General features: G+C 43.3%; 1 protein-coding gene across 1 annotated transcript; it reads right to left on the bottom strand.

Annotated features, from left to right (window-relative positions):
* Positions 1–2,933: 2,933 nt before the first annotated feature.
* On the bottom strand, positions 2,934–12,677 carry LOC139049462 (uncharacterized). Its single transcript, XM_070524962.1, has 9 exons — positions 12,643–12,677; positions 9,771–9,833; positions 9,296–9,364; positions 9,103–9,172; positions 8,978–9,031; positions 4,477–4,548; positions 4,269–4,334; positions 4,076–4,147; positions 2,934–3,032 (listed from the first exon to the last, which is right to left on the bottom strand). Exons 4-9 carry the CDS (start codon positions 9,109–9,111, stop codon positions 2,934–2,936), a joined length of 372 nt encoding a protein of 123 aa, XP_070381063.1. The 5' UTR covers positions 9,112–9,172; positions 9,296–9,364; positions 9,771–9,833; positions 12,643–12,677.
* Between the last annotated feature and the right edge of the window lie 1,721 nt (positions 12,678–14,398).

The following is a 14,398-nucleotide window of genomic DNA, read 5'->3' as shown; positions in this document are numbered from 1 at the left end:
TGTGGCAAATGGTAACATTAAAAACAAAACAAAAAGGGATGAAACACTAGTGAAAAATTATGTTCATACAGGCCATGCAGATAATATGCAACAAGCTGACTTCAGCATGATCATATTTGACAGTGAAATTTAAAAATTATATTTGTTGAGCAGCAAATCGCTCGGCAGCATGGCGGAACCAAGTCATGGCAGCCCTCTCGAGATCCTCTACGGTGGCATCTGGGTGTCTGATGTCATTAGTCAATGTGCCTGCATGCATGAGCAAAATTATCCTTCCTATAAGTTTTGCACACCACACAAAAACTTGGACCAGTATATACTCTACTAAAGAGACAAAACTAAATACCAGCACTAAACTTAGCAAAGCGTGAATAATAGGTGTATAAGTCATAAGCTGTTACAATGTCGTACATTATATATATTTTACCATGGAAAATCCATCTAGTTAGGCAATAAGGGATCAAATCTGTCAAAGCAGCCTCAATACAGTGAGTATACTGCTTGACACAAGATTTAAAAAGAAGTAAGTGATATCAAACTTGCTACACGTAATTCACCACACATTAGCTTGCACAGATTCAGCTCGGAGAATTTTTTTTCCCCCTTCGTTCCAAACTAATTGAAGCTTATTGTTGCGTTCCTGCTAAGGAGGGACTGTAGAATGCATGTCGTTTTCTGTTTTGTTGACTCCCCTCCTTGGACAACCAAGTGCTTCTTAAGTTAAAAAGAAACAAGAAAAAATACAGCTATAAAGATAAATTGGGATTCAGTTAACACTGAAAGTTTTGCAACCTAAATGATTTCTTGGTAATAGAAAAGTGCTAACTGGCTTTTACTTTTACTCATATTCTTTAAAATTGTCGTAGACAGTTAATGTAAAATCCTACAGCATGTCATGAACGAGACTTAGTGTCATAAGTAACATCAGTATGAATTTCTGTCTTGTAACTACAGCCCACTGTAGTTAACTACAAGACAGGCAATTTCACACTGAGCCTAGGCCATCAAGCAACATGATTAGGAAGTGGAGTACTAATTAAAACGTGCTTACAGCCATAAAATTGGCAAAATTACAAGAATAGACGAAGCAGAGAACTTACCATCTGATGTAGAGCTTGTCTGTCTGTCTCAAGCTTTTTGTCAAAGTCGAGCATGTCTGTCGCATCCAAAAAAGGCAAATCAGGGAGGTCACAAGGTTGTAAAGATGCACTGTTCACATTGTTGAGCAGCTCATTAAGGTATTGTGAATGGGCCTGCTGGGTCTGCTTAATACCATTAAGTATCTGCGAAACCCTTTCCATGAAGGCTACAAAAAAAGAGAAAAAAAATTAATGGCATTAGTATTATGTAAATTTTCATTTCAGCGCTATTTGCAAGATGAAATATTACCGCATTTATTCGAATATAGGCAGACCTTTTTTTCCGAAACTGTTACCCAAAATTAGCTATCGACCATATTTGTGAACACAGCTAGCCAGAGTACCAAGCTGAGTTCCACCATTACGCCTGCCGTAAGGCTAGTCTGGAGATTATTAAGACTGGCTTTAAAGAATGCTGCATATTTAATGCGCTCAACGGTGCACGAACGTCATTTGGTATGCCAAAGATGCATGCGAAGCATCTAGCGAGGTTGTCTTCTCTGCCAGTTCAGACGAGGTTACAGCTTGTGGCATCAACTAACGAGATTTAGTAGCTGAGCGGTAAATAAAGGTGTGTCATGGTCAAAGTGTTTAATTTTTCTAGAAAGATATAGGTCTACCTATATACAAATCATATTTTAGAATTTTTTCTGAGTTTACTTTATAGGGGTCAAGTATGTCAGTAGTCAACCTATTTTCGTGTACATATGGTAGTTGATGTGGCAACAATTGGAAAAAAGCAACAGTGATGAGCACTACTAAACATACTATCAGCCATAATTGGAACATAAACAGCAGAACACCTGCCTTCTTTATAGTTTTCGTCACCTAGCACTGGCCTTGTGATAACAGTGCGAGTTAGGATTCACGGTTTGTGCAACGCTGCAGCGACACCACGGACAAGTGCTTTTCTAAGTCACCGCGTCCACGCTAGCAACCGTCATAGCTCGAATGATAGGGCGCGCTCCTAAAGGAGGAAGAAGAGATAAACTGCTCCACTGACGCATGGCAGTGTCACTCCATCATGATAACATTGGCAAAAGGTAGTGTGCCAGTGGCAACATACAAAAGCTTTTATTACATGCTGCATAGCTGAGCCATAGGGTTGGCTAATGAATACTCATGCTCACACCACTATCGTGAAGCGAAAGCTAGGTGAGGCAAACTGTGTAGAAGCTATGCACTTTGCTGTTTTCATTTCAATTTAGACAGGTACATAGCACAAGTGAAAGAAACATGCTGTTCAATTACACAAGCTTAAGAGATGGAGCTCTAAGAACTTGCTGCTTATCATTTACACTACAGCATTCAACAGGGAACATGTGAATGCAAGCTGAAAAATAAAATGCAGTTACAGTAATGACTGGACAGCCAGCAATATTGCGAGAAATTCTGAACCTGTGCTTTTTAGTATGGCTTCATGATAGAAAAGCAGAGTGACGAACGGGACGAGAAAGAGAGAATAGAACTAAGCACTGGCTGCTACTCTGCAACCGCAATATATACAGTTTAGAAAACCGAAAAGAAGGTACTAAAAAAAAAGCACCCAAAAACCAGACATGTGACTTTAATGAAAACGAAACGAGCATTTAATCTCTTCGTCACGGAGATAGCCAATTTCTTTTTCGGTCAAGGAAACTATGGATCACTGCATTGCAAAGGGCTTTCATGAGTCAGCTCACTTCTTGCTGCAGCGGCTTAGAGGCTATGGCGTTCTGCTGCTAAGCTTGAGCTCGCAGGTTCAATTCCTGGCTGTCGCATGCACATTCTGATGGGGGCAGAATGCAAACATGCTCATGTGCCATGCACTGGGTGCATGCTGAAGAACCCCAGGTGGTCTAAATTATTCTCGAGCCCCCCATTACGGTGTGCCTGGCTCATAATCATATCTTGCTAGAGGCATGTAAAAAGCCAGAATTAAAATTTTTAGTGTCAGCCCGCGGTCAGTTGCCTTGACCGACAATAAGACAAAAAAGTTGGCTATCTCCATGACTGAATGATTGGACACTTCATTGTCATACTGCCGTCGTGAAGCCGTAATGGTCGTTCCACCTTCTCCATTCTAACATCATCCGACTCTCGTTGTGCCATCATCACTACGCCACCGTAATCCCATGGTTATCAGCACACCATTGTCATCGCACTGTTTTCTGTTGTCATCACTTCAAACATGTCATCTTATTGTCGTCGCCATCGTTGTCATGCAGTTGTTTCCGTACCTTCATCAGAGTCGTCGCCATGCACTTGCATCATCCCATTGTCCTCATGTTGCAGTCGTCACATTGTCATGATTATACCATAGTCATCGTTTCAAAATTGCCATCTCCTTATCGCCATGGCGTTGTCGTCATAATACGTTGGTTGTTCCACAGACGTCATACTTTATCATTACATCTTCGTCACACAGTCTTCGTTATGCCGTCATGCTCACGGGCAACCTCGCCAAGCGAGTGCTATAACAAAGTGAGCTGATACCGGAGACACCATATGTCGCCTATAGCCAAAGCAACGATAGTCTCAGAATGGCCACTGTAGATTTTTTAAATGAATGTGGCTTCAGCAATGCGGTGTGCTGATATATTGCTTGAATGCTAATCACATTACATCGACAGTCATCATGAGATGGGCTCTGCCATTTTTCTGTCATGAAGCTGCAAGATAACTAAAGAACAAAGCTGATTTAGTGCTAAGGGCACCACCTTCTGTTTCCAATATGTTACAATGAACAACAATATAAGTTAGTGCTAATGGACTATCACGAATGCGAATGGTACATATAGAGTACAAAAAATAACTTGTCTCAAGTAAATATTAATTGAGAAAGCAAGACAAATCAGTCTTCGCATATAAAATACTGAAAATTTCGCCTTAGCAACACTAAAACCCATCACTGAACCCTATTACCTATAACGATTAATAGAAGGTAGATGACATACCAAGCACTTGTGGATCTGCGTGTGACCTTGTAGCTCCAGTCGGATATCTGGATACCGGCCTGTACGATGAATCTGAACATAAACGACACCACAGGTTATGCTCTGCCTGACTGCAGTGCATTAAATGTCAAAAAAAATATTATAATCACTGAACAAAGCCAGCATAAAGATTTATATTGCATGCGGGACATACCAAGAGGTTGCAACTCTGTGAAGCTGGCAACTTCAGCATGTGTCGAAGCAGGCCTGCATAAACCACCTGAAACAAAAACATAAGAGGATAGTTAGATAGATAGGCTCAAACTGCCTGAAGTAGGCAAATAATCCTAATTGCATTAAAAGAACTATCAAGAACTACAGCACCATAACGAACATAGCAATGCGACATCAGAATGACACACCAAGCACATGTGGTTCCGTGTGTGGCCTTGTAGCTCCAGCAAGGGGTGTGGATACTGGTGTGTATGATGAGCCTGAACATAAAACAGACCACAGGCATTTGACCATAGCTAATAAATGTACAAAAAAATAATAAAGTGGAAACAATCAGTGGCGTAGCCAGAAATTTTGTTCGGGGGGGGCTACGCCACTGGCCCAATATATATATATATATATATATATATATATATATATATATATATATATATATATATATATATATATATATATATATATATATATATATATATATATATATATATATATATATATATATATATATATATATATAGCTGCACGTTGCAGCTCAGCCGAATTTTTCATATAGGAGGTCAATTATTTAGTAAAAATTGGCCAAAATTGAAAATTTTCAGGAAACGAAACTATCAAGTTTAAAACTCTGTGACTCAACAATGAAAAATGATATCACAATTCTGTGAACTGCATCTAATAGTACATCTACAGCGGACAAAATAGATATGTTACACATGAATCTCAAAAAAAATTTGTATTGTGGAAATACGGCTTTTGCAGAACCCTTGTACACAACGTAACCAATTCACGTAAGATACAAATTGACACAGCAAACTTGTCCGCTTTGACTGGTATAATAAATGCCGTTTACAGAACCACAATATCTGTTCTTCATGCATAGCTATTAGTTTGTAAACGCCGTGCTTCTATTTTTTCAAACTTTCCAATTTTCCAAAATATTTTAAACACAATTCAGGCCCTAAATCGAAGTTATGTTTCGAACAGACACTAGGGTTTAACTTTCTCTCTCAAATGCAACCAATTTCAATAAAAGCGATTAGCAGGATTATCTCAGAAAAGCGTTTCTGCGTTTTACAAGTATTTGAATAGGCTGCGTCGGATTGGGCCCGAGCTAAAGCTTCCTCTTAAACAATTTATCGAGGGATCAAATACATGAATAATAACTGCATTGTCATTGCCAAAGATGCTGTAAACGAATTCTTGAAAGCTACGCTCTGTAAATACAAGTAAAATATGTATTTTTTCATAAAATATTATACTCGTATGTGCCAAACATTGTGCCCAACATAACTGATGTCAATACTTCCATGTTTTTTATCTATTTATTAAGTAAAGAAAATATCACACGAACTTTAGAACTATATCAGTTCGAAACCAGGAGAGCAGTGCATGCCGCTGATATGAAAAATTAAAAGGCAATGAACTGAACAAGTTGAGGACAAATATCTTAATGAAACTTTGTCATTCAAGAACCGTGCTTACATTCTTGTATATATGCAATGGCCAGTGAAAAATCTCAATGACGCTGTCGTTTGTTCCAATGTATTACGCTGGAGTAGCTGTCCCTTGTCGTGTATCGTGAGTAATTGCACCGAAGTTATAGTCGCGACAGAGAGCACGTATAAAAAGCAGGAGTTCTGCAAGATATATGAGGGCAAGTCAAATGAATGAGCCAACAACGGGGTACTTTATTTAAAAGTAGTCTTCATGAGAATTTAGACATTTGTCCTATTGACTAACGAGTTGCGTGATTCCCGTCTTATAAAACTCCTTGGGTTGCTGCTTCAAAAAGTCTGTATCTGGTTCCCTTGAGCTGTTTTTTCGGTTGCCCCAAAATGTAGAAGTCGCAAGGTGACAGGTCTGAGCTGTATGGCGGATGTTGCAGCGTTTCCCAGTTGAACTTTGCCAGTTTTGTATTAACCACATAAGCGACGTGGGGACAGGCATTGTCGCGGAACAAGATGACCCCATTCGTCAATTTTCCACGTTGTTCGTTCTTGATTGCGACACGCTGCCGTTCTGGCGTTTCACAATATCGGAAACAATTGATAGCCTCTCAAGATTTAGCAAATTCTACCAGTAATGAACCCTGTCGATCGAAAAAAAAAGTCAACAACACCTTTCCAGCGGAAATGATGGCCTTTACGTTCTTTGGGCGTGGTAAATTCTAATGTTTCCGCTGTAAGCTTTGCCGTCGTGTTTCAGGCTCGTAGTAGTGGCACCAAGGTTCGTCCCCGATCACAGTTGCAAACAAGAAGTCGTCATGCTCATTGTGATACCCGATCAGATGAGTCAAGGCAGCGCGAAACTTCTCCGTCTTCTCGCGATGGATAAAAATCTTGGGGATCCATTGCGCACCAAAGAGCCTATAACCGAGAAGCTCATGAATTATGGCGTGAACCGAACCGTGACTGATGTTCAGACGATCTGCCAGTTCATCGATGCTTATCCTCCGTTCTTGTTTCAGCAGCTCATGAACCTTTGAAATTGTGTGGGGGGTGATTGCACGATGGTTTTGGCCCGGTCTTGGAATGTCTTTGCAACGTCCTTTGAACCGTTTGCTCCAACGCTTCACAGTGGTCAATGAAATGCAGTGTTCAACGTACACGGCAGTCATATGTTGATTAATTTCTGTTTTGGAAACACCTTCAGCTGTCAAAAACTTCGCGACACCGAGTTGTTCAACTTTTGAAGTGTCCATTACGTGACGCAACCATATTCAACCCAGTGTATGAGAGCATTAAAGAACATTTACCTTCACACCTGCGTGTCACTTTTGTAAATGAGACATGCCGTTCTCCTACACGCATGCCTCGCAGATCATGAACCGAACCATTATTGCGCGGTTAGGGTAGGTTCACTTTCATTTGACTCGCCCTCGTACATTAGAAATACAAAGATACAATGGGATATGCAAAAGCGAAAATACGGCTTGATAAAGGACAAAAAAGTGTCACTGGAAACAAAGTTCACTGCATGTATACACAAAACCTCGCAACAAGATATTTAAGTATACGTATAAGTCTCTAATGAGTCTATGTATGTAATTGTATAAGTTAACTGCATATAATGCGTCTAATAACTGTATAACTGTAATAACTATATAATGCGTATATAATACTGTAATAAAGAAGTAACTGTATATAATGCGTCAAACAAGGCAAATAAACATGTTGCACAATCATAGATTCCACCTCCCCTCCTACGCTTTCACTCGCACATACAGCATGCAGCGCGTGGTCACGATGTTATCACAGTTGGACTTTATACGAAACATGAGGGCGATGGCAGGAATGCGCCTGGAGTGTCCATATAATTGCTTTCGCAATAATATAATAAATGTATCCGGCAACTGAAGCGTCCCGTCGCCCATTACTTTCCGCAAAAGAAGTATCAAAATCGAACTTTCACCATGCGACAATTCGCTGCGCCGCAACAATGTATTTTTTTTCTGTGAGGCGGAGGCACCGAAATGAAAAAAAAAACGCATAGGAAAGTATCTTGGCCAGAATCTAATGCCTACTTCGGGCACCTAATGGGGCTACAGAAGGAATACCGAAGAAAACATGAGACGCTTGGTCCACTGAGAACCATACGCATACTGCTCAGTATCCTACAGCGGCGAAACAAGACTTTCCGGAAAGGTTCCGCTCAAGGAATACGGTGCAATCCTTCGAGTCCCCACAGTGATGGCGGCGAGCGACCATTGTTTTTTTTTTCTCGTCTGCTAGCCAGAAAGCGTCCAAAACTCTGTCCGGTGAAAATCCACTCGGCCAGAGCAAACCGAACTCGCACCGAAGTGTACCGCACGGTGGTCGGGGCCATACGAGAAAAACATATGCGCTCTGGTTGGCTCTGGCAGCCCGCGGGTAGGGTAGCGAGAACAAAAAAAATGAAGAGGCTCAATGTGTCCTCGCGAATAAAAGTCAAAGTAGAAAAAATAAATAATAACGTATTTACTTTGGCTGGCTTTAGTGTCTTGACCTGGATGTTCTGGCGTAGGTTAAAAAAAATGTTGATATTTTTTATGTGACATGACGGCACAAATGAACCACCCCAACGCTTCGTCTCATTGGACCTCGCTGCCTGCTTTGTCAACTCGTCTGCTAGTGTGTTGATTTGGCTTGTCTCAATGTATGTTCCGATGTAAGACTTTAGAAAAGTCAACAGACCTTTGTCGTCAAATGTTTATAACAACTTAAAACCCACAAAGTTCCGCAATTGAAAATCTAAGGCACAACTTTGGAAATGTCAATGCACCTATCACATCAAGAGCTTATGAGATTTATACCCATAAAGGTTCGCAATTGATATCCATGCGCTCCATAGATTCCGTGGCCTCAGTGAGATGCCGCGGCGAGCCCGCTCACCATCAAAGCGCCCTTGAAACTTTGTGCTCGGATGGGACTGCTTGGCGTTATATGACTCCCGGTGTATGGGCGTTGCCACGAAATCCAGCCCGAGTTTGCAATCTTCGCGGTTAAATGTGTTTTCGCGCGTCAAAAAGACATTCTAGACAAAATCCAGAGTGATTTCCGGCGCCGGGGGTCGCTTTGGTCGGCGGTACATGGACAGCACGAAAAAATTTCGGGGGGGGCTGAAGCCCCATAAGCCCCCCCCCCCCTGGCTACGCCCCTGGAAACAATGAAAGACAGCAACATAATGATGCATATCCCATAAATGACATACCCCAAGTTTGCAATTCCGTGAATGAGCCAGCAGCTTCCGACCTGTGCAAAGCACCTAAAACAAAAACACAATGTATTAAACTCCACCTGCATAAAAGAACATAACATTGCATATGAATTACACACCGAGCACATGTGGATTTGTGCGTGACCTTGTAGCTTCAGCAAGATGTGGATACTGGCCTGTAGGCTGAACCTGAATGTAGAACAGACCATAGGTTATGCTCCACATGGCCATAGTGTAATAAATGTACAAAAACTAATACTAGGGACAGTGAATCACAGCTGCACAAAGATGTACATCACAGAGGTGACTAACCTTGAGTTTGCAAGTCTGTGTATAACCTTGGAGCTTCAGCGTGAGTAGCTACAGACCTATGCAAAGCATCTGAAACAACAAAGACAGCATGGCTTACACTCTCTTTGATAGCAGAATGCACAAGCAGACAAAAATTTAAATATACTAGCTGAGACCAGAAAACATTTAATGTGCCAATAAACTGCATGCATGACACACAAAGCATTTGTGTCATGTCCTGTTATGTCTTACGCTGATATTCGTTCAAAAATGTCTCAGTAGCCTGTAAGTGGTCTTAAATTTTTTACAAAAGGTGCAGAAGCTGGGATGGTGGGGCAAGGGGGTATTCTGTAAGTGTCCACACAGTGATCACGTACAGAATATACTCTTTCTTCCAAGATCTGGGCAATGTATCTTAATCACAATATGCAGTGCTCCAGTGCACAAGTGTGGTACAAAGCAACATTAAACCGCAATCACATATGTAAAGACATACCAGGCACTTGTGCTTCTACCTGCCTTCTCTAGAATGGCATAGATGCTGGTCTGTACAGTACAGCTGAAACAGAAAGAGGCCACTGGTTATGCTTCACCTCAACGCAAAATACACATAAAAAGAAAGAAAACACTATGTGCCAACACATAGGCATTATTTCACGGCTGGTGAGACAATTAAGAAGCTGCAGGAGAATACTTAGCTTTACATAGTCGTGTAAAGTTGCATTACAAACATTGTGCACCAGTTTGATAACAACTTTGCAGAGCGAAATTCTTATGTTGGAGCGGCTGCCTTAAAAGGACAGCTTAGGAACCTTGAAGGAAATGTAATATGGTACTGTAATTTGCTGAGCCTGTGGATGAAGCTTCCAGCAATCTGACAGTCTTAAACAGATACTGTCATTACTGCCAGTTCAGAAAATGGATTTTATCCTCATGCTGGATACGTATATGGAAAGTTAGGTCAAAATAAGTAGTTCCTAAGTCAGGAGCTGTAGGTGAAGTTAAAGATTAGCACAATGCTCCACAGTGCGCATAAAGTGAAGGCCTGAGCCTGCAGACTCCAATCGTCAAGCCGACGTTCAAAGTGAGGCATGGTATGGAAGATCTACAAAAATGGTGCACTAAGCATGTCGTAAAGTTTCACATCCTCAAGAGCCATAAAATTCACAGGCAACAAACTGTTTGTTGATCAGAACTCAAATAGAACAGCTAAGTAAAAGGAAGAGCAAGTTTAAGTGTGCCTGGCTGAAGACTCGATATAGTGCGACCAGTGGTCCCCAAGCAAAGGTGTACAAAAAGGTTTAATTAACTTTTGAGTATGATACCGGTTTAATTGCTACCACAGCATAAATGACAAAACAATTTAGGGTGGACGACTATCCTGGCAGTAGAGCATGCGTGCCTTTTGTTATTCTCTGTGTTAACTTGAATAACAAAAGGCACGCATGTTCTACCCAACATCGCAAACAATTTGTAACCTGTACTCATAACGTTGTCTATGCCATTCCACTTTCATGCGGGAGAAGGTACGTTTCAGAAGGTATCAATGAGGGATGAAAAGAGCATCGATATAACGTCACTAGGGCAATCTCGGGTCATTTGGGTATTCACTGCCGAAATTATACCTGCAAGCCCATGTTTGAAAGTATACTTCTATTCTGTATAGGGCTCATAACAGGATGACGAGGGAGATTGTGGAGGCCTACGAGATTGGAAAATTAGAGGAAAAGTGCGTAAGCAAGCCTTCGGTATCACTATCTGAAAAGGAGATATGATTCCTCAGTTTATCTTTGTGACCACTACAGTACATATTTTCCCCATGCCTTGCACACGTGTACGGTTTATCGAAATTCACCACTGAATGTTCTTTTTTTGCTGTTACATTTGTTTCCGCTCGTACGGTATATATTTATCAATGCGTGCGAAAATAACATCTATAGTTGAAAGTGAAGCGCTCTCTGTCTGTTTCTTCCTACGTCCTCGTACAGTCGCGCTTATACCACTCTACCATGGATTCTAACCAACTAGCCCGCCAACGTGTTTTAATCCACGGGAAAACTGTGACTGCTATGTATGCTGTCACCAGGCTAGTCCACATTGCAAAATTCCTGCGCACCGCCACAATAGCTGCCCCTCGCAACTTGGCCGAGCGAAAGGTTCGGATGTGATTCGCGAACTTCCACTGGCTGAAAGGAGGTGCCAGCGACACCAGCAGGAAGATTACTTGCGTTAATATGTTCGCCAGCAGCTGCCAATATTGCGTGCACATCGGCCTGCACGGCTTGGCTGACGCAACGGTAGGCAGTCGCTCTAGACATGGAAGCCATGCTGACGTTACGGCTCGCTTGTATTCTTCGTTCAGATTCTCAATCGCCAGTAAATTGATGTGTGCGTGTTGTTTACGCGAGTGACATTGAGAGTATAGAACTGGACTGCACTTTAAGAGCGGCAGACTAACGCTACGAACATGCAGGAATAAAAAAATTGGAGGACGCTTAAGCTTCGCCTTCAAGAGTGGAACGCGACAGCGTTCCCATCGACCCGCCAAGGGGTGTAAGACAATGCGCTACGGCGCAGGGATCACTTACGAGGCGCCCCGCATCGGACTTTGCGCCCACCTATCACACGGAGAGCGTCGAGCAACGCAGCGTTCGGCGCGGCAACGAAACGTGCGCCTGAGCAAACGGAACGAACCAAAGAACTCGGTGTCTCGGAGGGGGAAACGATCTACGCCAGCCAAACGTCGTGATCGGCACGGGCAGAGAGATAGATAGATAGTAATCTAAAGAAAGGAACGGCGCTTGATTCTGCAACCCGCGTGGGAGCACGGCGAAGCGTCGTCAGGGGAGAGGGAGCCGGGGGAGAGGGAACCGGACCGCGCACAGCCCCAATGCGCGTATGGCGCGCCACCTGTCGGGGCAGCGCCGTACATTGAGAGGAGGGGGTCTTCTGTGTTTGCCGCAAGATGGCTCTGCGTGTGCGGTAAGCGCAGAAGAAATGTAGCGGAAACGTACTTCGCTATCGTGTAAATGCGACTTCTGTAAGTTACAGGCTCATAATTACCGTTATACACCGCAGTATAACTTTCTACGGCACGTTTTTAAGGCAACACCGCGTTCACTAGACGCGCGTTTGTACCGCTTTCAAGCATCAAACTCGTGGCTGAGTGGTAGCGTCTCCGTCTCACACTCGGGAGACCCTGGTTCGATTCCCACCCAGCCCATCTTGGAAGTAGCTTTTTATTTATGAAGTGCCTGCCGTGATTTATTGCTCACGGCCAACGCCGCGGACGCCGACGCCGACGACACCGGCTTTTCTGCGACACGAGCTCCTTAACGCTATCCCGTTAAAATGCGACGATAACTAACTTTCGTCTTCGTTTTCCATGGCGCGCTTCCCGCCAACCGTAACCTAAGGAGGTGAAAAACAAGGCCCATCACACGTATGTCCGCAGGCCAGACTGATCAGAAACAGTTAGCAAATGACAACACTTACCTTCGATTGAAACGCAGGCTTGCTCCACGAGCCCAACTATAAAAACTATTTGAGAAAGCGCGCGAAACCCCGAAACTATCTAGGACCGATGCGAACACGGAGACCACGGGAGAAAATGCTAAACCATGGCGACAGAGAAGCCATCGCCGCCATGCCGTATATAATCAACATATAATAAGGGCAAAAGTAAAAAAAAATCTATTCGGTATTTTAAATACTAAGAATAATGCTTTTGTTTTATTGTGTTTTCCCTGCCTATTTGGAATTAGTTATGGGGTAAAAGATAAATTCAAAAAGAACTGAAACCGAAACTGCTCGCCGCTTCTCCGAGAATTAGTCAAGTAGGAAGTAAGTAGGCAGGTCTGTCGCACGGATGGTTTCAATCCCCAATAATGTGTACATTGAACTACATTCGTGCGCCATCGGAGTTGAACCGGTTTTGTGCGCAAGGTTAATGTATACATAAATGTGGGACCAACGACCAACGTGTGTTTTGTGTTCTCGCCGGCGCAATGCATATTATGTGTGCAGGGTTACGCAAGTTTAATTTGAGCGCGCACGTGTACTGGGATATGGCACATAAAATATTCGTGAAATAAGCACATATGTACCATTCCCATTCATGTACTATTCTGGGACGTTTATTGGACATCCGTTCGCGTAAGTCCATAGGACATCCATATTACTTCCTTTTTTGGACTTCGGACTTCAGTACTTGCTTGGGACGTCCTTAGGACATTTGGTGTTGTCTGGGTTGAGTGGCGAGCAGTCACGGGAGAGGCAGAGCTCGGAGGCTGGCCTAGGCGAGCGGGTCCTGGAAGTGAGTGGGAGTGACACGTGCAGTGCTAGCCGCGATATAGACGCGACGCCGCAATTAGGCGACGCGGGCTCCACACTCGCTCCGGTTTCCGCCAGCTGGCAGGAGCAGGCGGCAGCTGAAAGAGAAACTCTGATTCGCGAGCAACAGGAAGACTGTTCACTAGCCGATCTGAGGAAGAGCGTCAAACGGGGAGTGAAAGAAAAGAGGGTTTCATTTGGCAAGGAATCTGGCTTATTGTACAGCCGCTACACGGATAAGCAGGGTCGCAAATATAAGCAGCTTCGGATTCCGCGAAAATATCGCCGGGAAAAATGAATGACCTCATTTGCTTCCTCAGTAGTATGTTTTCGGTCCAAGTGATTTCAAGGGGACCATTCTATTTGTCATTATTATTGCTGATCAATAATTGTTCCTGATATTTTGGTGTGTTGTTAATTTGAAAACTGGTTGTTTGAGCCTTGTGTACCAGATCGTACACCTGCCTCTTGTTGCAGCGGGAGCAAAAGGGGGTTAGCAATTTAGTTAGGTTGATTTGGATTCTGGCCTTGTCTGGTGTTTGACGGGAGACAGAGGGCACTTGTTCGTGTTGGGTGTTGCCTTTTTGCCGGTCGGTTTTGCAAGCTGCAGAACGACCAACCGGGACCAGTGGCGAGAAGCAAGGGCTTAGGAACGACCCGAGCGGAGCTGGTCGAGGTGCCTTGGCGACAACGCGGTGAGCAGAGCTCCTGTCTTGGCGAGTCGGACCTGGGCACGTGAAGTTACGTGGCGTCCCGGCACTGGACGTGAACTTGGACGAGCCTGCCGAACGT

The sequence above is a fragment of the Dermacentor albipictus genome, chromosome 1, assembly GCF_038994185.2.
Source record: "Dermacentor albipictus isolate Rhodes 1998 colony chromosome 1, USDA_Dalb.pri_finalv2, whole genome shotgun sequence".
NCBI classification, from domain to species: domain Eukaryota; kingdom Metazoa; phylum Arthropoda; class Arachnida; order Ixodida; family Ixodidae; genus Dermacentor; species Dermacentor albipictus.
The sequence above is the reverse complement of the archived record's forward strand: the minus strand, read 5'-3'. Positions and strand labels throughout refer to the sequence as shown.